This window comes from Lampris incognitus, chromosome 21 (genome assembly GCF_029633865.1).
Source record: "Lampris incognitus isolate fLamInc1 chromosome 21, fLamInc1.hap2, whole genome shotgun sequence".
NCBI lineage: Eukaryota > Metazoa > Chordata > Actinopteri > Lampriformes > Lampridae > Lampris > Lampris incognitus.
This window is the reverse complement of record NC_079231.1, coordinates 10,859,884-10,886,477: the sequence shown is the minus strand read 5'-3', so window position 1 is coordinate 10,886,477 and position 26,594 is coordinate 10,859,884. Positions and strand designations below refer to the sequence as shown.

Sequence of the window (26,594 nt, the reverse complement as noted above, 5' to 3'; positions counted from 1 at the left end):
TAATTATGCATAATTTTAATTTCTGGGATTTTCCCCTTACTCTCTGAGACACTACCTATCACCTCCAAAAAGAATTAGGATCATAAGTGCTTTAGTTTTCGGTCCCGCTATCTACACTAACTAACACACACACACTAACATCACACACACACACATTCCGAAAATATGGGAGTAGATTACTCTCATGTAATTAAATTGTGCTGAATTACAAATATATGAAATATAAAAAAATGCATATGTAATTTATATTAAAAATATCAAGCAACAGTAACAGTTTGTGTTGTTGGCTGTTCTTTGCTTGATGTAAAACATCTGTGTACTTACTTGGCTGTCATTTGTTGGTTTTAAATGTGCTTTTCTAAGTTGAAAAGTAGACTGGACAGACAAGGGCCCAACGTAAAATAGCAAATTGTAAACCTTGACAGTCATATCGGTTTCTGTTTGTCGCTGATGACAAACTATATTCGCGCATGTACAAACTGGAACCACGTTAGATGGTAGATTTTAGTCGGTATTCACCACAATGTTTTGATGCATGCTCAGCAACCCAGGTAAGAAAAGCAAAGAAAGGTGAATCAGTTCATCTGGACACAACGTTAATTGAGAGAAACGTTTCATCGCTCATCTAAGTGACCTCTTCAAACTGACTGCAGGTATCCCCACCCTTATAAACAATACAGTGGCATGGCGACCGAAATCAACGATCATATTATAGCGAAATCGGGGGCCAACGCAACCACAGGAACTGCCGCGGCCGGGAAGCGAACCCGTAACGCCCGCACCGCGGGAGACATCGCTAACCGCTCGACTAAAGGGTCACACTCGCGAGCCGGCGGCCAGCGTGTCTTCTTATCCATGCACGGTGCAATATGCAAATTTCCGTGACCGTTAACTAGGGTTACAACGGCAATGTGTACTATTCACAGAGGATTGGGGAATAGTTGCGATCAAAATAATGTAGGATGGAGAACATTCCCAAATCCTCTGTGAATAGTACACATGGCCACTAAAATATTTGCCTATGAAACTGGTCGTTGGTTTCGAGTCGTTGTGCCACTGCATTGTTTATAAGGGTGGGGATACCTGCAGTCAGTTTAGGCTGAAGATGTCACTTGGACGAGTGACGAACCGTACCTGTGAATAAACGTTGTGTCCAGATGACCTGATTCGCCTTCCTTTGATTGTCCTGGCTAATGCGTAAACGCGCGAGAGCGTCGCTTCCCACCAGCCGTGGCGGCCGTGCGCAGTTCAGTTCGTGCGGCAGCCACGTTTGTCGGCGACCTTCGTGTGTTTTCGGCTCTCTCCGTGCAAAAAACCGAGCGCCGTCGACCGGGCTAATGCTCGCCGTCGTCGTCTCCTCTCCGTGTTGTTGTTCTCGGTGACGCGGCGGAGGTGTAGCCTGACGCGGTCTCTTACGTGTCGGTCTGAATAAAAGTGGAGCTCCGTAGACCCGGGAGTGACGAAGCGAGTCTGTGTCGGTAAGAGGATATGCGTCCGCATGTTTGCTAAAGAGAAAGAGGGCTGCCCGGAGGAAGCGTTTGGGCCAGTATTATGTACAAAGCCAACAAAGAGATCATGGCGGCGTCGTTCTCTGCTGCCTGGTTCACTGGTGTGCAATACAACCGAGAGTTAGGTTTTATTATGGGAGTGGGCTGGGGTCTTTTTTCCCCCACCAAGTGAAACCGCTATTCTAGATACATATTTGGGGCGTTCTCAGCCTTTATTAGACGTGACAGGAGAGACAGGAAGCAACAGGATGAAGAGAGCAGCGGAAGACGTGCAGCAAAATGTTCCGATCCAGATTCGAACCCGACTCTCAGCGTTCAGGCCTGACCCGACATGGTACGAACCTGACGGGCTGAGCCAGCAGCCCGGCCTTACTGTGGTCCAGTATCAGGCACACACGCAGGTGTATGAGGCCAGGTCCCGGCAGCTGTTAGCGACCTGACAGATAAACTACCGGACTCGCCTGCGTCCCGCTTGAAAAACAAATCTGACGTGCAGACATTCCCTCCACACCGTTCCCCTCCTGGCGGGCTAGCCCCGCTAGCTAACGTTAACTCCCAGCCAAAGCGCCGATTGTTCAGGCTAACGTGCATCCCGACGCGGGGCACAGCCGACACTATCGACGAACACTCACTCCAAAAGCCTCCTTTGCTCTCTCTGCGTTTGGCTTTAAATCCCGACTTGCACGCTTGCCTGCGTCGGGGAAGACTGAATCTGACCCGCGCTAGCGTAACTGAGCTGTCCTCGCCCATTTCGCTAGCCTCAGTACTAGCCTTAGCAAGGTACGAAATGCTAGCTTCGCTAAAGCGGTGAGTCACAATGTTAGCATTAGCAAGCTACTAAGCACTAGCCTAGCCCCAGGGTTAGCATTAGCCGCTAAGTGCTAGCCTCGCTAAATCTGAGCGGCAAACCCTTTCAAAATGTGAACGTGTTCGTGTCGGAACGCCCCCATCTCAGCACAGTTGGCTGTAACGTTGGAGTTAAATTAACCTTTAGCTGAATCTTTTCTCTAACACGAAGTAATAAGTTATTTGCTAGCCTGCTGATAAAAACCACACCCTCCCCTGCTACCGCAAAGAAGCCCTGGGTGCACTAATTGCACAATAGTGTAGTTAGCGCACCATTGGATGCAAAAACTGCCAACTTGTATAACGTGATTTAAATCTGCATGGCGCTGAGGGAAGGATTTTGTTCCAAGTTTGGAGAGCCACCACCTAAAAGGAAGAACAACTACTTGTACAAAATGGATAGTACAATTTGAAAGTTGATTGAAATTGGTTTTGTTTTTCAAGGGTACCGACATTAAGCGACCTCTCCTCACCACACTGAATCCTGTTCATTTCAAAGCTGATACACCTTTACGTGGATGTGTTGCTCATAACGACGTTTCTACACATTTTTAGAGATTAATCTCTTGCCTCAAACGTGAACCACATAAATCGAAATGTTTAAAAAAACAAGTGATTTGCCAAACCCTTCCCTTATGCTGCTGCTCATAAGCACTTGTGGAAATGCCACATCACTGTCCGTGTGTCTCATGTCTTCTAATAATATAAACATTATTCACACCCTCTGGCTCAAATAGTGTTGCCAGACTCGGACATAGGAACGTTACCATGCCTTACTTATTCCAGATATTTAAATGACGATGGAGGCCGGTGCAGAGACACAGCCAAGTGGGGAAACTGTTGTTTCTGAGTCTGAGGCCCAGCAGATTGCCACCCTGGCCCAGGTACAGCCAATAATTAAAAAAGGACATATGTTTTACTTTAGCATTGGTATCAAACGATAAGGGGATAGCACACAAAAACGATACACACAGAATTCTTTGTATTCAATAACAAAAGAGGCAAGAGCCAAAAAATAAAGCACATGAGAGCAGATTGGACACCAGCTTTTCAAGTCAACAGATGGTCAAATCTGGTTCATTTGTGTGCAATTCCCATATTGTTTTGTCCTGCCATGTGGGTGGAACAAAGTACCGTGCTCGTTTTTTGTTGATCGCGTGGTTTTTGGATTTTTCTAAATATCAGTTGCAAAACTGTATTCATGCCAGTGGAACTTACCTTTCACTTTGCCAAAACAAAAGGAAGCGCTGTTCATTAATTCATCTCAATTGTGTTGATTATGGTTAAAAGGCATCCATCGCTGCGGGTCAGGTGTCAACCAGCGGTCCCACGGTGACCCTGGTGCAGCTTCCCAATGGCCAAACGGTGCAGGTGCACGGCGTGATCCAGGCCGCCCAGCCTTCCGTCATCCAGTCCCCGCAAGTCCAGACCGTACAGGTTGGTATGAGAGTACCCCTTCACCTCCTTTCTGTTTTTCAAATGGCGGTCACGACTTGAGCGGTCACCGCATCCCTACAGCTGTGTTAAAGATTATTTTCTATTCTCTTCAGATTTGTCTCCTGCAGAGTTTTACATTTAGTCAAGTGTATTTGTGCACTTAGTTTCCCCAGTTCATTGTCAGATATTGGCATATATTGAAAGTGTTTTTTTTTCCACTTTAAATGCCTGCTGTAATTGAAAATGGTGACAATGTACATAAAAGATGTGTAAAGCATGGTAGAACTTTGTGAAGTCAACATTATTTTCAAACATAATCTCAGTATCTTTTACATCAGTCACATTTATATTTTTAGCCATAATCTTGAGGTTTAATTTCCTGTAAATTTTGAATTTGCTTTCACATGCTCCTGCAATTTACAGAGGAGGATGCTGACACATATGTTCATTTTACTCACTGAGGGAGTAACTTCATAAATGATGCCAAATTTCTTCTTCAGTCAGCATATATTTTCAATGGCTTCCATAACATATGGTGATAAAAAGACATTATTGTATATCTCTAGTGAGTTGGATGAATAAAAAATAGTAAAAAAAAAAGATGTTTTTGTTGACTGCTGTAGATTTCAACTGTTGCTGAGAGTGAGGACTCCCAGGAGTCAGTGGACAGCGTGACGGATTCTCAGAAGAGGAGAGAGATCCTCTCCAGACGTCCATCTTACAGGTGTGTGTTATTTTTTATCATAAGACTGTGAGAAGTAACAGTCTTTCTACCTGTCTATCACACGTTCAACTTTTTTTTTTTTTACATACAGCCCCTTTTCTTTAATGTTTCACTGATGGAAATAATACTCTCAACTGAACCACTAATATAGCTTTGAAAGTTACTACGATACAGACAGCGGTCAAAGCATGAACACAGCTCCAAGCCCAGGCAACAAACCAATTCTTCACACAGAAACAAGTGCATATCACACTTCTGCCCAAAATGCTGAACGATCACAAACGCACACAATCCAGACGCCAATCTTAAATATCAAAGTGCAGCAGAGCACTGCCTAAAAAATGTATACTCAGCAAATCATCCCAAGTGGATCTGATAAAATGATGTGCACCTGCTGAGATGTTTGTGTGTGTGTGCGCATGTGTGTGTGTTGCGGTTGGTGTTCATGCCTCTTTGCAGGAAAATCCTCAACGACCTCTCATCAGACGCCCCAGCCGTCCCGCGCATTGAGGAGGAGAAGTCAGAGGATGACTCAGCACCCGCCATCACAACAGTTACCATGCCAACCCCCATCTACCAGACCAGCAGTGGACAATACAGTACGTCACAGTATCCCCGTCCAGGCATTTAGTTGATACTCCAACCAGGAGAGAGCTGTATAGGGTGACCAAGCAGGCCTTCTTTGTCTTCGTAATTGCAATCACGTTTCGCTATATTTCTTACTGTATTTTGATAATGTAGTGAAAAAAACGCTGCAGCATGTTTTGGAACAAAGTCACAAGGTGTTGGACAATCAAGAGAAATAAGACACTTGAATCACAATCAGTTTATTTGGTCAAGTATGTGTGGGCCTACACATACAAGGAATTTGACTCTGATTCCTCCGTTGCTCTCCATGTACTAACACAGAATAGACATAGAGCTAAAACAACAAGATAAACATAAACATTTAACTACCATGTATAGATATAGATGTATATACAAAGTACATTATAAAAAAGGGGGGGAAAACAACAATGACGTAACAGGAAGACAGTAGTGCAGAGTGCAAAGATGCTGGAATAAATATGTTAGCAGGTTACTTCATATATACATGAGGTCGGTGGACATGACAATATACAGTATATACAGCGTGCTTAGATTTATTTTTGGCATGTTAAAACTGTTTGAACTACAGGATATATACTACTACTAATTTTGGCTGCTCCCATTAGGGGTCACCACAGCAGACCATCCCTCTCCATCTCTTCCTGTCCTCTGCATCTTCCTCTGTCACACCAGCCACCTGCATATCCTCTCTCACCACATCGCTAAACCTCTTTGGCCTTCCTCTTTTCCTTTTCCCTGGCACCTCCATATTCAGCATCCTTCTCCCAATAGACCCAGCATCTCTCTTCCACACATGTCCAAACCGTCCAACCTGAGCGGTCCTCTAATATACTCATTTCTAATCCTGTCCTCCTTCATCACTCCAAATGAAAATCTTAGCATCTTCAACTCTGCCACCTCCAGCTCCGCCTCCTGTATTTTCATCAGTGCCACTGTCTCCAAACCATATAACATAGCTGGTCTCACAACCATCTTGTAAACCTTCCCTTTAACTCTTGCTGGTACCCTTCCGTCACGAATCGCTCCTGACACTCTTCTCCACCCACGCCACCCTGCCTGCACTCTCTTCTTCACTTCTCTTCTGCACTCCCTGTTATTTTGGACAGTTGACCCCAAGTATTTAAACTCATCCATCTTTGTCATCTCTACTCCTTGCATCCTCACCATTTCGCTGTCCTCCCTCTCATTCATGCATATGTATTCTGTCTTGCTCCTACTGACCTTCATTCCTCTGCTCTGCAGTGCATACCTCCACCTCTCCAGGCTTTCCTCCACCTGCACCCTACTCTCACTACAGATCACAATGTCATCTGCAAACATCATAGTCCACGGAGACTCCTGGCTGATCTCATCAGGATAAATATAATATATATATAATTTAGTATTTGTAGGTACAGTGGATGTTCAGTGTTACAGGTATATTACATGGGGATTATACTGTATACTTATTGACAGGTTTAAGTGTTCATCATTCTGATGAACACTTAAATCGGCTGTACTAAATTGTTCCTAGGTGTGAATGTGTGATGGCCTGGCGGCCTGTCCAGGGTGTCTCCCGCCTGCCACCCAGTGGCTGCTAGGATAGACTCCACCATCCCCATGACCCTGAGAGCAGGATAAGTGGTTTGGATAATGGACAGATGATTTTTTTGGCCACTGTGACATCTGTACACCAACCTTTGTTTATATAGAAGCAGATTCTGTTTTTCCCCATTAGCTCCATTTCGCGGTCCGCTCAGAGGAGTTGGAAGTGCGGCAGATGGAGTGTGCAGTCCGGTATATGCTCACCAAGCCAGGTTTGAGTGAGGCACAGGGCAGCAGATCTGGAAAACTCCCGAGTTTGTTCTGTTGAGGAGCAGCAGTTTGTCCATCTTGTTGGCCAGAGAGTGGACATTCGCCAGGTGGATTGACAGGAACATAGTTTGAAATCCCCGCTGTTGCACTTAAATGAGCACCCTGGCACGCTTCCACCCATCGTCGGCTCCAGTGAAGCCCATACAGAGCTGCTGCTCATCCAACTAAAAGCTCAGTAAAACTTTCCGGATCAATGAAAAATGGCGAAAAAGTTTGACCAGTGGATAGTCGGAGGTTTAAAATGTATTGCTGTGGAATGTGATCAGAGAGTGAGAGCTGGAAAATAAACAAACAGAAAAAATACTAGAGAGCGCAGAACCGAGGCTGCTGTCTGCGGCACCATCTTGGTGGATCAAGTGAAGTGATTAAAATAGCCAGTAAATCAATGAAGCTCTCAGTCATGGGCGAGAACAGACAGAATAAAAAGGAAAAACGTCAACCATAATAAAATAAAATTATACCAACTTTTATGTACCTCTTCTCTGGAACTTGTGCACAGTTTATGCTAGGGAAAGCAGTTTGGAAAAAATAAAAATTTGCAAATAAATTGTTTTTTTCTGTTGTTCTTTAAACTCTTTACCCAGACACAGGGCCATCATGTGGTGTGTACCTCAGCACACATCATTGTCCTGATTGTGACTCACCATGTATAAAAGTTTGATGTAAATGTAACTAAAGCCAATATGGAACTTGGATATTGACCTTGTCATGTTCATTTTAACACTGCTGTTGTCTTTTCCCTCCACAGTTGCCATTACCCAGGGCGGGGCCATCCAGCTGGCCAATAACGGCACAGACGGGGTGCAGGGCCTGCAGACGCTGACCATGACCAACACTGCAGCGGCCCAGCCGGGCACCACCATCCTGCAGTACGCCCAGACTAGTGACGGGCAACAGATCCTGGTGCCCAGCAACCAGGTGGTGGTACAAGGTGGGGAGTGTGACGAAGAATGATGATGGCGATGATTAAGATATATTGATCCCTGTAGGACCCCTCTGTTTGGCTCCGTCCACAGAGAGATCAGGGTCATTGTTTGCTCAGGGCATTTGTGCAGGGTTGAGCACAATCTCTAACACTGGGTAACCCATCTCACCAGGCAAAATGTGAAGGTGGCAAGATAACGGTCACAGCTTCCCTACACATCTAAAAACAAAACCTGGAAAAGTCTGAAAAAATTGAATCTGACAACATCCAGGTCTTTAAAGGTTGTGGAATTTCCCAAATAACCTTAAAAGAATGGGGGGGAAGCAGTCGCTTCATCCAAATATAGATAATCTGAAGTTGTTGATTCCCTTCTAATGTGATATTTGTCATGAATGGTAGTCAGGGATGAAGGTCTGGCGGTCTGTCCAGGATGTCTCCCCACCTGCCATCCAATGACTGCTGGGATAGGCTCCAGTATCCCCGTGACCCTGAGAGCAGGATAAGCGATTTGGATAATAGATGGCTGGATGGAGTGTTCAGGGACTTCAAAGCTTATTTGCCTTATAATATTGCATAGCCGTTGTCAGTATCAATAGTGATATCGGTAAAGTATTTTGAAATGGAAAATTAAGTTTCCGATTGAACACAGGCCTCCTAAATGTACTCAAATGTCATTTCTAACTTGCTATTGAAGGAAAGCATTAACATTTTTGGTTTGAGCGCCACACAGCAGACATAAAGGTGCTCTGGTCTTCTCCCTTCAGCTGCCTCTGGAGACGTCCAGGCCTATCAGATCCGCACTGCCCCAACCAGCACGATCGCCCCCGGAGTTGTCATGGCGTCCTCCCCTGCTCTGCCGGCCACAGGAGGAGCCGAGGAGGTCACGCGCAAGAGGGAGGTGCGCCTCATGAAAAACAGGTGTGTGTGTTGTTAGACAGACTGGGAGGATACGAGACCTTGGTAGACATGGACTGGAAGTCCCAGCATTCATTGTTACAGCTAGGTAGCACAGTTGAACAGCATCTTACGCTGCAGTGTAGAGAAACTAATGGCTGAAACAGCCAGAAAAACATACGTGTATTTTGTATGACAACAGCAAGTACATGGTGGATCACAGACTTTTGTCAAAACACATAGGATGTTCACGTTTTTCCTGTTTGTCTGTTGCACACAGGGAGGCAGCACGTGAATGTCGCAGGAAGAAGAAGGAGTATGTGAAATGTCTAGAGAACCGTGTTGCCGTGTTGGAGAACCAAAACAAAACCCTCATCGAGGAACTGAAAGCCCTGAAAGACTTGTACTGCCACAAATCTGAGTAAAGCGGTGATCTACCTGCCGACTTGCGCCCTGAGGAGGTCACCAACCAACCGCCTGTCCATATGTACAGAGACTCGGCACAGAGCCATGCATCTGGACACAAAGCCCCTTTTTCTATCCTTTGTTTTTATTTTCACCCCTTTTTAAACGTCACTAACCACATCTGTAAAAATGACTTACCAGGATTAGGGAAACAGATCGTACTCCTCATCCCCCTTCAGTAATTTGAAATAAGGAAACTAGTTTTGTTTTCCCTGGGTGTCACGAAAGGGAGCAGTAACATTTAGGAAATGATGTGGAAATAAATTTTCCTTTTTGAGGAGAATTTATCAACTATACAGGGTTTCTAATGGTGACGAGACAGGACTGACGTCAGGAGTTGTACTGTGTTCTTCCCTCCGCCAGGGGAGCGCTCACTGGAAACACTGCAACATCACCAGCATTGGAGAACCGCTCTACCGCCGCCGCCATGACAACAAAAAAACTTAAAACTTTTTAGTGTCTGACTTTCCTGTAACATGTACGGGGAGGTGACTTTTGATTGATGAATTTGTATTACTATCTCTTCTTCACTGCTTTTAACACCTGTTACTAACGCTTTGAGCTGCACAACAGCTGTGTTACAACCTTTCACCCTCCTGTGCTACAACTTGATTTATGACAGTAGGTTTTCAGCATGCGTTATGCCATTCAGCTATCCTTTTTTTTATTTTTCCTTTTTTTTTTTTTTTTTTGTACTAGCCTTGATAAGATGAACTAAGGAAAAATGCTTACTATTAAGATGGGATGGAAATGGTTTTTATGTTAAATGTAGCAAAATGTGTTTAGAGACGGAAGGCTATAAGAGCGCTGATCTCCAGCTAAGTGCCAACAAAACGGCCTTCAGCCCTGTGTCTGAAGATCTGTGTGGAGGGGTTCAGCTGGCAAAGTGTGCCTCAGTAAATAAAGGCACATGGGTGGAGACCAGAGCTCTGCGACCAAGACAGCGGTGCAGTTACTACACCACGGACTTCGAAAGCTGCAGACTGTTGTATATTATTTGAATCTGTGCGGCATTAAGTGAAGACTTGTGTTCCAAGATAGAAAGTGCACCACCCAGAAAGCCAAACTAAAACATTTCTACTCATCCAAGATGATCAACAGTACAAAAACTGATAACAGCTTTGTTAATAACGGGTACCGAGAAAGTGAAGATGAGATGATCCGTCTTCGTCAGACCGTATGCTGTACATCTTCAGAGCCAATGACCACTACATGTGGAGTATGTGGATGTCAAATATTCTGGAATAGAACTCTTGAGTGGCATTGGTCTCCTGTACTGTCTTTACACAACAACCATGAAAGAATTAAAATCCCATTTCCTGTTTTTTTTTAAATAGCGTGAAAGGCAGAGGCAGCAGCTAAGATGTGATCTTGTCGATGAGTATGCAGTCTCCCTTTGAAAGTCACGGCCATGAAGTCGCTAATGGAATTCTTAATTGTGTTTCAAAATTCAGTTTAAAACAAAAATCAAACTGACACTTTTTTGTTGCATATACAATCTGACTTCATTTCACGTCTCGATGAGCTCTTACAGGACAACACAAGCCCTTGGTTGCACATGTTGTTCAGGTTAATGTTTCAAACATCACACCTGAAAGACACTGTAAATGAGTATGAAATATATGAAAGCATTGCATATCCATGATCGGTCCGTCATGTGTTCATCAATTATCATCAAGTCAATCCAGACCTTACTCCCAGTAATCGTACATACTGTAGTTGGTATCGAACCTTTCCGATATTTTTTCTTTTTTTTTTACTCCGTTTGTAATATACAGGAGAATAAAGTGCAACCATGACTAGTCACATGGTGAAGACGGGACTGAGATTTGATGTGACAGACAGCACAGTGAACAAAGTAAGATATTCACACGTCTTTGTGTTGATTTGATAATGGAATGCCATATTGTACTTTTTGATATTATATATAGCCATCTGTCATGGTAAGCTTCTTTATTTTTTAAAAAAAGACATTATGTTGCTCTCTTCATTTTGTATTCAGTGTATCTAAATGTATGCACCATCTTGTATGAAACAGAAAATCAAAATAGAGCTCTCCTCAAATACTACATTTTTGGCAGCTGTAATAAATGTTTTTTCTGGTCATCTTTGTGCGGTCATTACAACCCAGGGGTTAGCCGAGGGGACATGGTGTAAACCAGTACAAGATCCTCTCAGTCAGTCGGCTCTTAGAGGTCTCTGCAAGGCGTCGTTTTTACAGCTTTGTAGATGTGGATGTCTCTTTGACTTTCATAGTAGACCTCCTCAACTCTGAAGCGCTGTCTCAGCATGTCCAGGAAGTCGCTGTCTCGTCGGTAGCGGATCTTGCAGGCGAGCAGCACCGCGGTTCCGCCGGAGCACAGGTGCTCTAAAGTCTCCAGCAGCGCCGGGAAGGTGTCCTCCAGGTACACGATGTCGGCTCCCAGCACCAGGTCAAAGCCGCCCGCGGGGAACCGCTCCAGCCGCTCGCCCCACGTCAGCTCAGCAACCACCACCGATGCCTGGCGGTCTGCTGGCACGTTGGCCTTCACGTTGGCCTGGAGAAAGTCCAGGGCAGGTGCGCGGTCCGTGATGGTCACCCTGGCACCTGAAGACATGTCACACGTCACGTCAAAGGACCCAAAACTACTGACATCTTCAAGGATGCACATCTTTGAAGATGACTTTTTTTATATTTAAAATCAGGTACAGTTGCCTTCAATTTTGCCTACTAAATGTGAACTTTGAGTCGTCTCTCAGCGCCCCAATCTATGCTGATGGTTGCATTTACATCCAGTTCCTAGACACGGATGCCCAATCAGGGCTTCTGAGGCAGCATATGCATGCTTTATGAAACCATATATATATATATATATATATATATAGTGGACACAATTAGATACTACTGTATATGTACACCCTGCATCACTAGTTATGAAGTTATGAATAATATTTACCCAGTAGGGCTGCCACAATCCCCACCAGTCCAGTGCCAGCTCCCAGCTCTATGGCCACCTTTCCCTTTAACTCCACCTGTCCCAGCTCCAGGTACATGCACATGACCACCGCCTGGTACATGGTAAATACATATGGTCAACATCAGGTATTAGACAAGCATCAATGAAGCAGAGGAAAATTGTGCAATGGTGGAACAAGAAACTGACTTGTTTATATACTTCAGGAAAGACTTAAAAACTTCTTCCAGGCCTAACTGAATTCTTATATGGTCTCTTAAGCTTGATACACTGTATAAACGGATACACTGTGTATAAACTGTAACGTGTACCCAATAAGGAGAGAGTCGTGATTGGAGCGGACTTCAATGGGCATGTTGGTGAGGGGAATGGAGGTGATGGGTAGGTATGGTGTCAATGAGATGAATGTGGAGGGACAGATGGTGGTGGATTTTGCGAAAGAATGGAAATGGCTGTGGTGAATACATATTTCAAGAAGAGGGAGGAACACAGGGTGACATATAAGAGTGGAGAAAAGTGCACACAGGAGGACTATCTTATGCAGGAGATGCAAACTGAAAGGGATTGGAGACTGCAAGGTGGCGACGGGGGAACGTAGCTAGGCCGCATCAGATGGTGGTCTGTAGGATGACTTTGGAGACCAAGAAGAGGAAGAGAGTGAAGGCAGACCCAAGGGTCAAGTGGTGGAAGTTGAAGAAGGAAGACTGTTGTGTGGAGTTCAGGCAGGAGGTAAGACAGGCACTGGGTGGTAGTGAAGAGTTGTCGGATGGCTGGACAACCACTGCAGAAACGATTATATTCGAAGGACAGCTCAGGTTGGACGGTTTGGAGACAAAGCAAGAGAGGCATGATTGAGATGGCTTAGACATGTGTGGAGGAGAGATGCTGGGTATATTGGGAGAAGGATGCTGAATATGGAGCTGCCAGGGAAGAAGAAAAGAGGAAGGCCAAAGAGGAGGTTTATGGATGTGGTGAGGGAGGACATGCAGGTGGCTGGTGTGACAGAGGAAGATGCAGAGGACATGAAGAGATGGAAACGGATGATCCGCTGTGGTGACCCCTAACGGGAGCAGCCAATAGTAGTAGTAGTAGTAGTAGTAGAAGAAAGTGGCACTTTGCATCTTATATGAATCATCTAATACTATTTGTGTCAGGCATTACTATTAGGCCCTTACTTAGTTAAACACCATTATTATCAGTGTCTACTGTTTTCTTCTACCAGAATAATAATTATAATAACTCTTTATGTTCTTATGATGATGGTATTTGTTATACTGATATGTGTCAATACATTGAATGTACTTGACATGACATTCACTCTTGGTTATGATATGATTACGATGTACCAAATGTATTGCTAATAATTACATTGCTGCCATATGAGTACTATGTGGCAAATGTACTGCTTCCTATATTTCATATAGTTTACTGTGATATTAGTACTATATAGTGCTCTATGACGACGACAGTTGGTAACAGTTGAATTTGTTTGCTAATTGCTTTTGCAAGTCTTCTTTGGACGAGTGTCTGCCAATGACTAGATGTAAATAATAATGTAATGAGCCTATTGCTTCTGTAAAAACAGGAGAAATCACAAGTTTCAGAACTATTAAATTAGAAAATGCTCTAACCTTTAGCAAAGTACGCGAGTTACTACTCTGCAGTCAGCAGTGTCATCTTGTAGGCGTGTGTACATCTTATTTGATCGTCTTCTCATTATTTTGTCACTAGTATTAGTATTAGTATTCGCTTACTTACTGCGTCCCACACCACTGCAGCCACCCCGAGCTGCCTCCAGTCCTGCGCAACTCTCAGACTGTGGTTCGCGAAACGGAACTGAGCTGATGAATTATGAAGTTTGGAAAGCGCAGGTATGGAATTCTCCACATACGGAACAAGAGACATCCTGCAGATGAAGGCTAAAATACATAAATACAAAATAGTCACGGCTTTATCTCGTCTGTATGTCGTTTTCCTCAACGGTCATGCGCGACTCCAAAGGAAAAGGCGTCCAGGTAGCCAGCCGTGATTTGCGCATGTTTTACTGTACGGAGACGCAGCGGCAGGCGGTCACATCGTTAACAAAGAGAATACCTTGCGACTCCGCCCCTTCAGAGGAGTGCGTTTCCGAATCGTACACGTTGAACAACGACGCCTGTCAATTTCGGCTTTAGCCAATCATGTTGGTGTACCGTCTTTAAATGTCCAATAGAAAACTCTGTTTTGTATCGGGAGGCGTAACCGACACGAGAGAGCGTGTCAGCTCCGTTTGGCCATGTTTCACGTCTGCGGACGTTGATTTCAAAATAAACGTCCACAAATAGGTGTCGAAAAAAACTGAATCAAAGTATGAATCAAAGTACGCCGTTTGCATCGCAAGCTGTTTGAATTTTTAATTTCTTTTTTTATCGCAAATTACATTTCACTGTTTTGAATATCCATTTAGATATCAGAAATTGAATTGCAACCTCTAATTGCTTAAGATACCAATTGCTGATATCAGAATTTCCATTTTTCATATCAAGATTTACACTCCAAATGATATCAAAATAGAATTTCTGATTTTAAGCATCCAATTCCTGGTAAATAGTTTGCACTTTAACAAGTTGAAATTATTATTTTTTCATAACACATATGGGCATATCTGTAGTGTGGTCATGAAATCACACGACAGCTTAACTGCAATGTCATTAAGACACGTATTTTATGAAACTCGTTGCGTCTGTATTACGCAGTAACTATAACTTTTTATCATTTTGATTTAACCACATAGTTTTGAGGAGGTTTGCTCCCTCTGGCCTTTACAGTAAAGCTTGTGGGCGCAGTCACTGTTGCGCTACACATGCATCTAAGAAATAATAAACACCCATGAATTACCGTATCTAAGATAAATTATGTGAGTAGGAATCTGTATTCGCCACATGGGTCTCTCTAGTGTGTCCTTATTGAGGGGATTTGTTTATTTTCATGCGGTCTCCAGCTTGGGCTCACGGAAAAGGCACGTTTGAGGGAGGCCTTTATTTTGACGAACACTCGCCGGAAACGAGCTCCGATATTCTTTCAAATGACTTGACAGGAATTCCGAGGCGCTCGCCAGAACCCTTCATTTTCAAACGCATTAATTTCCGTCTCCTTAAACCTTCACTGGCCGTAACTTATCTTTATGCTTGTATAATAAGCCGCAGAATTGGTATTGTCCGTCCGAATCTCAAAAATTCAGGTTACGGACCATGAAAAAGCTTTAATTCAGCGAGAGATTACCGCTGCGGCGCGCACGGATTGATCCCCATGCAGGGGAAGTCGGAGGATCGGTTCTGCGGAAGGAAGAAGCGTCGGCCGGTCGGCAAGGCGGAGAGACGTGGGGTGTAGTGTCGATCCCCACGGACCAACATGATGAGCTGATGCTGGTCATTAACTGGTCGTTACATATTAGTCAGTACGTGTGATATTTGTTCAGTGTGTAAATACTATGCGTCACAGGCACCCCGGTAATGTCCGCCGTCCGGCCCGGTCGCCAGATAAACGCCGTGCTATGCCTCTTCTGTCCCACACCAAGTCGCAGTCTGGTCTGTCCGTCGGTCACATCTGACAGCGGCCCGGTGTCAGTCGGAGGCTCGGAGCAACACCGACAGTCACCGCCGGGGCGGCGCTAGAGAGGAGAAATGGGAGCGACGGTGTCCTGCTGCGCCTCCCCGGGAGAGAGTCCCAAACCCCCCCGGAGGGAGGTGGAGCTGGAGGAGTGCCCCATTACCACAACTGAGGACGTGAGTGAGGACACCGGGACCTACCTGCAGCATATCAGCGACAGAGAGCTCCCCGATGGTGAGGACTGAGGAGCAGTGCATTGCATTCTGCTGTACAGCTGTGCTTTATAAATAGTATTGATTGATTGATTGATTGATCGGTCCGTCCGACCCACCAAGCAACCGGTCTCACCACGTTAAATTGTCTGAATTAGAAGTCCTGTCTTTGTGTATAGGAGCCATTTCTCATGGTCAGGCAACTGACATCTTTAAATAGTGCCGTATGGGCTCGTGTCACTCTCTAAAGATTTGTTTGTCTGTTCAGCAGTTTTTTATTTAGTTGAACTAAATGTCTGCTTCCTCAGTTTTGCTTTTTTTTCTGCAAAGTGCCTCCCCGGTCCCCTCCCTGCAAAACGAGAGCCCCCTCATTTCATTCTGTCTCTCCTCTTCTTATCGTAAATGGCAGCAGGTTGTAAGAGTTCTGCCTCGACAGTGAACTCGGTGAAATACGACAGACTGGAGTTAGTCTGAATTCTTCGTGGTAAGTTAAATAAAAAAAAACACCTTTTTGAGCTGGTGTTCATTCTTCCTCCCTAGAACTGGCTCAGGAGGCCAACCCATCAGACCACCCCCGAGCCAGCACCCTGTTCCTCAACAAGTCCCAAACAGACGGTCAGTGTTTCTCTACGGTTAAATAAAATGTACCAGAGATCAGTCTGTTACTATATCCATTTTATTCTCACTAATCTGACCCACGTGTCTTTTTCCCCCCCTTCATGCAGTTCGCGAGAAGAGGAAAAGCAACTACTTGAATCACGTGAGTGAACAGTTTGTCCTTGATGTGAAAGTGGGCAGGGCGAGACTGGAGGATTGTGGCCTTCATTTTCAAGTCTGTTTTTAATTTGTTTATTTGAACATACCTGGGGGAAAGTCGGCTGAGTCTGTGTGGTCCATGTCAGCGAAGCGCCATTTCACACTGGCACAGTCCCACACTTTCACACCTGAACAGCTCCGCTCCATAGACGCAACAAGAGTGCTGGTGTCTTGTTCCAAGTCGTGGGATTCGATCTGATGACCTGTCCGGTGCAACGCCTGTTTGTTTACAAAACCCCCTTTAAACGCCATTTTGGGGTCTCTGGTGTCTTTTCTCCTGCAGATGTCTCCAGGGCTCCTGACTAAGAAGTACAGCTCCTGCTCCACGATCTTCATAGATGACAGCACAGTCAGCCAGCCTAACCTGAAGAGCACCGTCAAATGGTACGTCCACTCTCCTCCATTCAACCAACCTGTCAAGACACCCGACATCTCGAGTCTCAGTCTGTTTTTTCGTCATGCCATTACTTCATGTGAGCGGTTTCAGTAAAGGTCTAGGTCAACTGAAAATCGATGAACCACACCGATCAAATGAAACTAAGAAATAAACATCTGACAGTAAGGGACTTTGAGATGAAAACTGTTTGAAGCTGGCTTTCAGTTCCCAAGCCCTGTGAACCCTTTCAGCAAAGCCGACATGTAGTTTCTCTGTGACATCGCAGTAATGCTTTAACCCACCTCATAACTATTACTGGATTCCCGTCTGTAAGTTTAAGTACAGACAGGATGTTGTTATTTCGGAATAGTTTCAGTCAACATGAATGAAAGAATGATGGCAAAGGTTTCAGCGTCTGTCTGTCTCTCTGTTCCAGCGTGGCGTTGGCCATCTACTATCACATAAAGAACAGGTGGGCTGTGTCTTAATACTTTTATGACCTTGATTCCTTTTTTTAGCAGGGAAGTTAAGAGTTGAACATTAATTGTCTCAAGGAATGAGGACATTTTCACTTCCTCGGTACACTGGCTGGCAGATTGCACACAAAAGTTAAAAAACAACTTGTAGGCTACAGTCACACAGGCACAAATGTGCAGGATGTGGTGCAGGTGCAGGATGTGGCGGTGCCAAGCGGTGTCAACCACACACACACTTCTTTATTGGTTGAGGCTGCAGATTCAAAGTTCACCAACGTTGAACTCCGTGCGAAGTAAAGATGTGAATTTCTTTTGCCACTGCAAGCAAACATTTTTTTCACCCCTTCCCCTGCAAAGAATGGAAGTGAATGGGAAGCAAATATTCACTGATGCTAATTTTGTGCATGTTTGACCGTAGCCTTAAAAGGGTATAGAAAGATTCCGCAGTGGAGCACAAAACATCACATTTCTTGGAAAGGGAATAAATCTGAGATTCCCTGAATGGAAAGGGTTGTGTTTGTGTGCAAGCAGTCTTGGTGTTGGCAGTGTTTTCTGTACAACCCAAAGCCATTCAATCCATTTTTTTATTTAAAACATTGTAGGGGCATCCAGGTAGCGTAGCAATCCATTCCGTTGCCTACCAACACGGGGCTCGCCGGTTAGAGTCCCCGTCTTACCTCCGGCGTGGTCGGGCGTCCCTACAAACACAATTGGCCGTGTCTGTGGGTGGGAAGCTGGATGTGGGTATGTGTCCTGGTCACTGCACTAGCGCCTCCTCTGGTCGGTCAGGGTGCCTGTTCAGGGGGGAGGGGGAATTTGGGGGAAATAGCGTGATCCTCCCACGTGCTACGTCCCCCTGGTGAAATGCCTCACTGTCAGGTGAAAAGAAGCGGCTGGTGACTCCACATGTATGGGAGGAGGCATGTGGTAGTCTGCAGCCCTCCCCGGATCAGCAGAGGGGGTGGAGCAGCGACCGCCACGGCTCGAAAGAGTGGGGTAATTGGCCAAGTACAATTGGGGAGAGAAAATCCACACACAAAAAAAAAATTAAATTTCTTCCATTGTATTACATTTATTCCATTGTATTAAATTTCTTCCATCTATTTGTGTGATCTTGAATATTTGGGGCGGTGCTGCAGATTTTGTGCAGGTGTCCATAAAACACACCAGGTTAGACAACACATGTTGTTTCTCCTTAGCGGTTTGCCATAGTCGTTGATCAGTGTTGGTGTTAATTTGATGATGTTGATTTCCATCAGAGATTCAAACCGCTCCCTGGACATTTTTGATGAGAAGATACACCCGTTATCGGTGAGTTGTGTTGAAAAGAAACTCCTGTGCTGATCTAAATGCTCCGCCAGAGGATCTCATGGCAGGAACATCAGTGTGGTCCTTAAAAACACCTTTAAATCACAGTTCTTTAAAAGGGCTTGGTGTTGTATATTCTTTTAGTTTCTTTCATCCCTTCATTGTGTTATGTGGACACCGTTTCACTGATCTTATGTTTTCATTTTCTCTGGTGTTTTCTACTTCACATTAGTTGTTTAGAAAAGTGCCATGTAAATGAAATGTAGCATTAATACACAGTACAAATGTAGTATTAATACACAGTACAAATTTAGTATTAATACACAGTATAACGCAGTCTGTTCTGACTAATCTTGACCCGCCCCCACCAAACAGAGAGAGAAGGTTCCAGATGACTACTCCATCGTGGACCCCGAACACAAACTCATCTACCGCTTCGTTCGAACGCTCTTCAGCTCAGCTCAGCTCACCGCCGAGTGTGCCATCGTCACTCTGGTAATGACCCGACAAGACGCCGCCCGAGCCAAGACAGTAACGCATGTCTGGGGCTCTGGACGGAGTACACAACTACAGGATGACAGACTATATCTGACTCACTTACGTTTTATGACAAGGCTATTATAAAGTTATAGAAAAAAGGGAAAAAGAGGGGCGCCCAGGTAGCGTGGCGGTCTATTCCATTGACTACCAACACGGGGATCGCCGGGTCGAATCCCCGTGTTACCTCCAGCTTGGTCGGCCGTCCCTACAGACACAATTGGCCATGTCTGCGGGTGGGAAACTGGATGTGGGTATGTGTCCTGGTCACTACACTAATGCCTCCTCTGGTCAGTCGGGGGGGAGGGGGAACTGGGGGGAATAGCGTGATCCTCCCACGCGCTACATCCCCCTGGTGAAACTCCTCACTGTCAGGTGAAAAGAAGCGGCTGGTGACTCCACATGTATCGGAGGAGGCATGTGGTAGTCTGCAGCCCTTCCCAGATCAGCAGAGGGGGTGGAGCAGCGACCGGGACGGCTCGGAAGAGTGGTGTAGTTGGCCAGGTACAACTGAAGAGAAAAGGGGGAGAAATTAAAAAAAATTTTGAAAAAAGTAGAACAGTAAAACAGGACTATTTGTTTTATTGGTGTGGACGATGAACCCTTTTGCATTTGTGTGTGTGTGTGTGTGTGTGTGTGTGTGTGTGTGTGTGTGTGTGTGTGTGATGCTAGGTGTACCTGGAGAGGCTGCTGACCTACGCCGAGATGGACATCTGTCCGTGCAACTGGAAGCGCATCGTCCTGGGAGCAATCCTGTTGGCCTCTAAGGTTTGGGATGACCAGGCCGTGTGGAACGTGGACTACTGCCAGATCCTGAAGGACATCACGGTGGAGGACATGTGAGTGTCTCCTGGTCCTCCGATGAGCCCTGAAATACAAGTCGATAGTTACAGATCGAACCCGAGCAAACGCAGAACTACTCTGTCGGGCTTTCTGAGAGTGTGTTGTCAGACACGCTTTGTGTAATATGTGTAATATGTCAGCTTTCCCGAAGCATAATGACAAGTAAATGTCACATGATGAATAAATACAGGACTAGTTAATATCAGTCGGGGTTGCTGGATGGTACTAACTCTAACAAAGTACATGGCAGGGAGCTCCTGCTCCCCAGATTTCTAAAATTGGGACAATGGAAGCAACCGCAGTGAAATGTTCTACTGAAGACATTCAAGATGTCAGTTTCCTTGCAGTTTGAATTAGTTTGTCCTGGCCGCTTTGATTTGTCGGGTGTCTGAGGGTCTTGGAAAAAGTCTGAGACCGTCTTAAATCATAAGCTTTAAATCCGGCTTTGGATGTCTTTAAAAACGCTTCTGGTTTTGGGGGGGAGAAGCAGGCCCATAACCTAACCAGTGTAGTTTTTGCTCACATATATTTCAGATTTAAAAAGAAAGTATCTTACAGGTCTTATCTGACTGGAGTTGCAAAAGGTCTAAAGATCTCAAATTTAACTCTGTCAAGCCTGAAGACGCTGATTCGTCTTCATTGTTCATCATTGACTCTCCCTGTTTTCCAAGGAATGAGATGGAGCGCCACTTCCTGGAGCTGCTGCAGTTCAACATCAACGTGCCGGCCAGCGTCTACGCAAAGTACTACTTCGACTTGCGCTCGCTGGCCGACGAAAACGACCTCAGCTTCCCTCTGGAGCCGCTCAGCAACAAACGCGCCCAGAAACTGGAGGTGAGTTGATGCCAGGGACACGATTTGAACGCCGTCTGATGACATCAGCACCCGAATTCTGTACATTTACATTTATAATATAAGGTTATGTCTTTAGGGTGTCTGGGTGGTGTAGCAGTCTATTCCGTTGCCTACCAAAACGGGGATCTCCGGTTCGAATCCCCGTGTTACCTCCGGCTTGGTCGGGCGTCCCTACATACACAGTTCGCCATGTCTGCGGTGGGAAGCCGGATGTGGGTGTGTGTCCTGGTCGCTGCATTAGCGCCTCCTCTGGTCGGTCGGGTCGCCTGCTCGGGGGGGGGAGATAGCGTGATCCTCCCACGTGCTACGTCCCCCTGGTGAAACTCCTCACTGTCAGGTGAAAAGAAGCAGCTGGTGACTCCACATGTATGGGAGGAGGCATGTGGTAGTCTGCAGCCCTCCCCAGATCCGCAGAGAGGGTGGAGCAGCGACCGGGACGGCTTGGAAGAGTGGGGTAATTGGCCAAGTACAATTGGGGAGAAAAAAAGGGGGGGGGGGGACAAAAAACAGGATAGTATAACAAAGATCAATGTGCAGGAAAGGCTTTAACGCTCATTTCAGGTGGAAAAGTCGGCGTGTTGATCATGAGAGCGAGATGGCATTTTATTTTCGTATAGAACCCCTTCTCTGTTTCCTTGTCGGTATCTTCATGTTTTCGCGGAAGGTCTCCTACACACAGGGAAAGTGTGAAATATCTTTATCAGCAGTGGAAATGCAAGTCAACCATGTCTGAATTGGTTCACCTTCTCATTTGAATGGGAAATAAAACTGTTGAATTCAGAGTCTGTTGTTACCTGCTGTATAAATACAGCCAGACCGGGTAAAGTTGGATACAGGACATTCAAAATGGCAGAACCACGAGCCAGACGAATTTCATGAGTCATTCGCATTCATGTGTGGTGAGACCGTCTGGCCTCCTGTCTAAAAAAGAGGCCGTCTGTTCATGACTGAGCTAAAGGACGCTGGAAGTTGGTATTTAGTAGGTGACAATGTACCACAAGTCAACTGGATTAAACCGCAAAAAAAAAAACAAAAAAAAAACTGTCGGCTGCTATTTTAAAAACTACATACCTTGCCAAAAAAAGACAGCAAAGTAAAGCTGCAGCTGGATGATTTATTTTCATGTCCCAAACACACAACAGATTGCTCCCCGCCGTTCACCTCATGCGCCAGACCAGTCACTCCCAGAGACTGGATCAGGTACGTCGCAGGAGAATTTATTTGGGTCGCCAAATAAAATCTCATGCGACGGGTCACCGAGTAAGATTTGTAGAATTTCCTCCATAGTCCAAGCCCGGATAAATGGGGAGGGTTGCGTCAGGAAGGGTATCCGGCATAAAATCTTTGCCAAATCCAATATGCGGATCATAAATAAGATTTCCATACCGGATCGGTCGAGGCCCGGGTTACCAACGACCGCCACTGGTACTGTTAGCCAGCAGAGTGCTGGGGGAAACTATGCTACTGTTGGCCAAAGGAGAAGATGCAGAGGACAGGAAGAAATGGAAACAGATGATCCGCTGTGGCGACCCCTAACAGGAGCAGCCGAAATTAGTAGTAGTCTTTTAAGATTTATATCTGAAGTACACCTTTGAGCCACATGAGGGAGCTCACGGTTCCCACCATAACACAGAAACGGACTGAAGCTGCACTGTAGTTAATATGCACAACTGGATATCTGGAGTAGGCCTAAAAAGATCATATTCAGGATGAGTAAACAGCACATAATGGGCCTAGTGAGATTTGACGTTGAATAGACCTGATGTGGTTAACACACTGCTGACTGTTCAGATTAACTGACTGTTGGATAACAACAGCTGCACTTCAACACAAGCCTGCTTGTTCTGATAACTGGATAATGGATGGGTGGATGGAAGCGTGTTTTAACAGTACTGCATGTTGGTATTGTTCTGATCATTGTGCTTGGTCTCATTTATAACGTATTTGATATGTATGTTTTCAATAACACGTATGTCATTTATCAAACTTCTATCTCTGAAATGGCTGGTTCACTATTCAAGATAACAAAAGGTGATGGGGCGGCACGGTGGCGCAGTGGTTAGCATGGTCACCTCACAGCAAGAAGGTCCTGGGTTCGAGCCCCGGGGTAGTCCAACCTTGGGGGTTGTCCCACGTCGTCCTCTGTGTGGAGTTTGCATGTTCTCCCCGTGTCTGCATGGGTTTCCTCCAGGTGCTCCAGTTTCCTCCCACAGTCCAAAGACATGTAGGTCAGCTGAATCGGCCGTACTGAATTGTCCCTAGGTGTGAATATGTGTGTGTGTGTGTGTGTGTGTGTGTGTGGGCCCTGTGATGGTCTGGGGCCTGTCCAGGGTGTCTCCCCGCTTGCCGCCCAATGACTGCTGGGATAGACTCCAGTAGCCTTGTAACCCTGAGAGCAGGAAAAGCGGTTTGGGTAATGGATGGGCGGATGGAAAAGGTGATGGAGAAGTGGCAGTAAAAATGTCAGGAACGTTCATTTATGCACAAATCGCTCTTCTCGTGATTTAAAGACATGGCCTGTTGTGAATTGGGTCATGATGGTTTGTCATTTTTTAAAAGTGGGTCCCCAGAAAAAAAGTTTGGGAAATGCAGCACTGGACAACAGTCCAGTCAGCCTGAGAGCAGTCAGTAAAGAAAATGAACCTGGTTCCATTTCTAATGCAGCAGAATACACTCACGAGGAGAAGAACGAGTGTCCTACACCATCCCCAAGCTGTGCTACACGGCCTGATGGTGACACGTGCATCAGTATCTTGTGTGTATCTTGTGTGATTCTGATTGGTCACTGCAGCCTCAGATCTTATCCAGTTAGCTCAGGGCAAGTAGGAATGAGGTTTCAGGGTAGGTGGAGGAGCCGTGGGAGGAGAGCCAATCGTTAAGGAGTACATAGTCAAGTGGTGTCTGAATTGTTAGTACTTTCTACACACTTCAAAACTATGGGACCGGTAGGATCATGTAGTGACCAGAACATCCACACTTCATATTTTAATCGATGTAGTATGCATACATACTTTTTTTTTTGGATTCTTCCCTCTTTTTCTCCCCAAATGTACTTGGCCAATTATCCCACTCTTCGGAGTCGTCCTGGTCGCTGCTGCACTCCCTCTGCCCATCCGGGGAGGGCTGCAGACTACCACATGCCTCCTCCCATACATGTGGAGTCACCAGCTGCTTTTCACCCGACAGTGAGGAGTTTCACCAGGGGATGTAGCACGTGGGAGCATCACGCTATTCCCCCCAGTTCCCCCTCCCCCCAAACAGGTGTCCCAACTGACCAGAGGAGGCGCTAGTGCGGCGACCAGGACACATACCTACATCCGGCTTCTCACCTGCAGACACGACCAGTTGGGTCTGTAGGGACGCCCGACCAAGCCGGAGGTAACACGGGGATTTGAACCATCAATCCCCATTGTTGTTAGGCAACAGAATAGACCCCCACACCATCTGGATGCCCATACACATACTTTTTAGCATACTAAATTTGCATACTGTTAGTATGTAGTGTGAACGAGTCAGACACAGCTCAAGAAAGAGGAAAATGAAAAGAACCACAAATGCCCGGCACCTTACTGAGACCTGCACAGCCACCCCAAACCACAGGGCACGCGGCGGAGGATGTCATGTGACTCTCCCTCCACACAACGAACTCGACCATTAAACAATGTCGCTGTTATTGTGTTAATCTCTGTCCACATTTCAGACAGACCCGCCCTTTTGAGACTGCTGAAAAAGTAAGATTTTGTGTGGCCTTAATGCAGTAACACGTGTTGTGCTTGTGTTTTCCAGGCCATCTCTAGACTGTGTGAGGACAGGTACAAGGAGCTGAGCAAGTCGGCCATGAGGAGGTCCCTCAGCGCCGACAACCTGGTTGGCGTCAGGCACTCCCAGGCCGTGCTGTCTTAAATCCGGGGCAGCGGCCATCTTGGATCGGTGGAGTTGGAGGACGGGCACAATCGGAGCTGATGTCAGGATGTGATGTCACGTTCGAGTCAGCTGACGTTAGTCAGAAAAACATGTCCAAACGTGGATTGTGTGTACAACAGAAAGACTTGTATCCCTACACTACATGTCCAGTTTGGGGGGGAGGGGAGGGGGGGGGCACTAGCAGAAGTCTATTATTCAATAGCTCTACAAATGGATAAGCCAGTCTGTTAGGAGTCATGTTACCTGCTATCCTTCTACAGAGTACTTTAATTTGGGGTTTCTTTGTTTGTTTTTGTTTTGTTTTTGCTCTCAGTCATTTCTTTAATGCAGTAGTCACATTTTTAAGAAGCAGATATGTAATTTTGGAATTTTTTCAGTTAAACACAACTTGAATGTTGAGCTGAAGAGCTTCGACGTTACATGCTCTCTGAAGCCATATTGTGGCCACCACAGCTGAAGACCTTTTTTCTTTTTGGGGGTTTTGTTATCTTAGAACACTATTTTGGGGGATTTCACATCACATCGCCCTCCGCTTACATCTTCCTTAATCAGACGACGACAAACCATCTTCAGGTACCCGTTGTGTTGATCTGCACGCGGACCGAGTACACTGTTTTCTTTGCTTACTATGTAGGCCCCTATAGCTGTGAACTGTATGAGATTGTATTTAAATGAAATAAATTTCAGTTGCTGTATTTTAAGTAAAAGCTTATTAGGTGAGAAACCCTGTCTGTGGAGGTTTTCTTCTCGGGATGTGGAGCCTGGTAGCCGTCACGTGACCTTACCCCACGCTGACTTGTCAGGGCAAAGGAACACCCACAATGCTTTGCAACAGGCATACTGAGGAAAGTCGCTTGATTTTGTGGCTGTGCTGTTGTCACGTTTATAAGCGTTAGAAACTGTGTTTGTTAGAACAGATGTACCAGCAGTGATGGTGGATTTGGTTTTGGTGCGGGACGTTGAGCTTTACTGAGTTGGGGTGTTGGTGTGGCACTACAGGAAGGACAAACAGCTTTGTGTTGAGATTCAGAACAAATACTGAAGGCCCACTGTTCACATCACTTGACTTTTTTGGGGGGGGGATTTCCCCCTCTTTTTCTCCCTAATTGTATCTGTCCAATTACCCAACTCTTCCGAGCCGTCCCTGTCTCTGCTCCACCCCCTCTGCCGATCCGGGGAGGGCTGCAGACTACCACATGTCTCCTCTGAGACATGTGGAGTCACTAGCCGCTTCTTTTCACCTGACAGTGAGGAGTTTCACCAGGGGGAGTGTGTGGGAGGATCACACTATCCCCAGTTCCCCTTCCCCCCTGAAAAGGCACGCAACCGACCAGAGGAGGCGCTAGTGCAGCGACCAGGACACACGTCCACATCCGGCTTCCCACCTGTAGATTTGGCCAATTGTGTCTGTAGGGACGCCCAACCAAGCCGGAGGTAACACAG

General features: G+C 45.8%; 3 protein-coding genes across 4 annotated transcripts; 2 read left to right on the top strand and 1 right to left on the bottom strand.

Annotated features, from left to right (window-relative positions):
* Window positions 1–1,399: 1,399 nt before the first annotated feature.
* Window positions 1,400–9,283, top strand: LOC130131365 (cyclic AMP-responsive element-binding protein 1). Of its 2 annotated transcripts, none has more exons than XM_056301031.1 (8): window positions 1,400–1,478; window positions 3,141–3,238; window positions 3,645–3,791; window positions 4,415–4,515; window positions 4,975–5,114; window positions 7,727–7,909; window positions 8,668–8,821; window positions 9,078–9,283. In XM_056301031.1, exons 2-8 carry the CDS (start codon window positions 3,149–3,151, stop codon window positions 9,220–9,222), a joined length of 960 nt encoding a protein of 319 aa, XP_056157006.1. In that variant the 5' UTR covers window positions 1,400–1,478; window positions 3,141–3,148; the 3' UTR covers window positions 9,223–9,283. The 2 variants fall into 2 exon arrangements, with proteins under 2 accessions (XP_056157006.1, XP_056157007.1); XM_056301032.1 differs by lacking the exon at window positions 1,400–1,478 and adding an exon at window positions 1,491–1,842.
* A 35-nt stretch (window positions 9,284–9,318) lies between these two features.
* Window positions 9,319–14,252, bottom strand: mettl21a (methyltransferase 21A, HSPA lysine). The gene is made up of 3 exons (XM_056301033.1): window positions 13,975–14,252; window positions 12,199–12,310; window positions 9,319–11,849 (listed from the first exon to the last, which is right to left on the bottom strand). Exons 1-3 carry the CDS (start codon window positions 14,119–14,121, stop codon window positions 11,452–11,454), a joined length of 657 nt encoding a protein of 218 aa, XP_056157008.1. The 5' UTR covers window positions 14,122–14,252; the 3' UTR covers window positions 9,319–11,451.
* A 1,028-nt stretch (window positions 14,253–15,280) lies between these two features.
* On the top strand, window positions 15,281–25,295 carry ccnyl1 (cyclin Y-like 1). Its single transcript, XM_056301285.1, has 10 exons — window positions 15,281–16,038; window positions 16,557–16,631; window positions 16,742–16,776; window positions 17,116–17,216; window positions 17,645–17,680; window positions 18,944–18,995; window positions 19,368–19,487; window positions 20,202–20,368; window positions 21,044–21,206; window positions 25,014–25,295. The coding sequence occupies exons 1-10, from the start codon at window positions 15,879–15,881 to the stop codon at window positions 25,128–25,130; spliced, it is 1,026 nt and encodes a 341-aa protein (XP_056157260.1). The 5' UTR covers window positions 15,281–15,878; the 3' UTR covers window positions 25,131–25,295.
* Window positions 25,296–26,594: the final 1,299 nt, after the last annotated feature.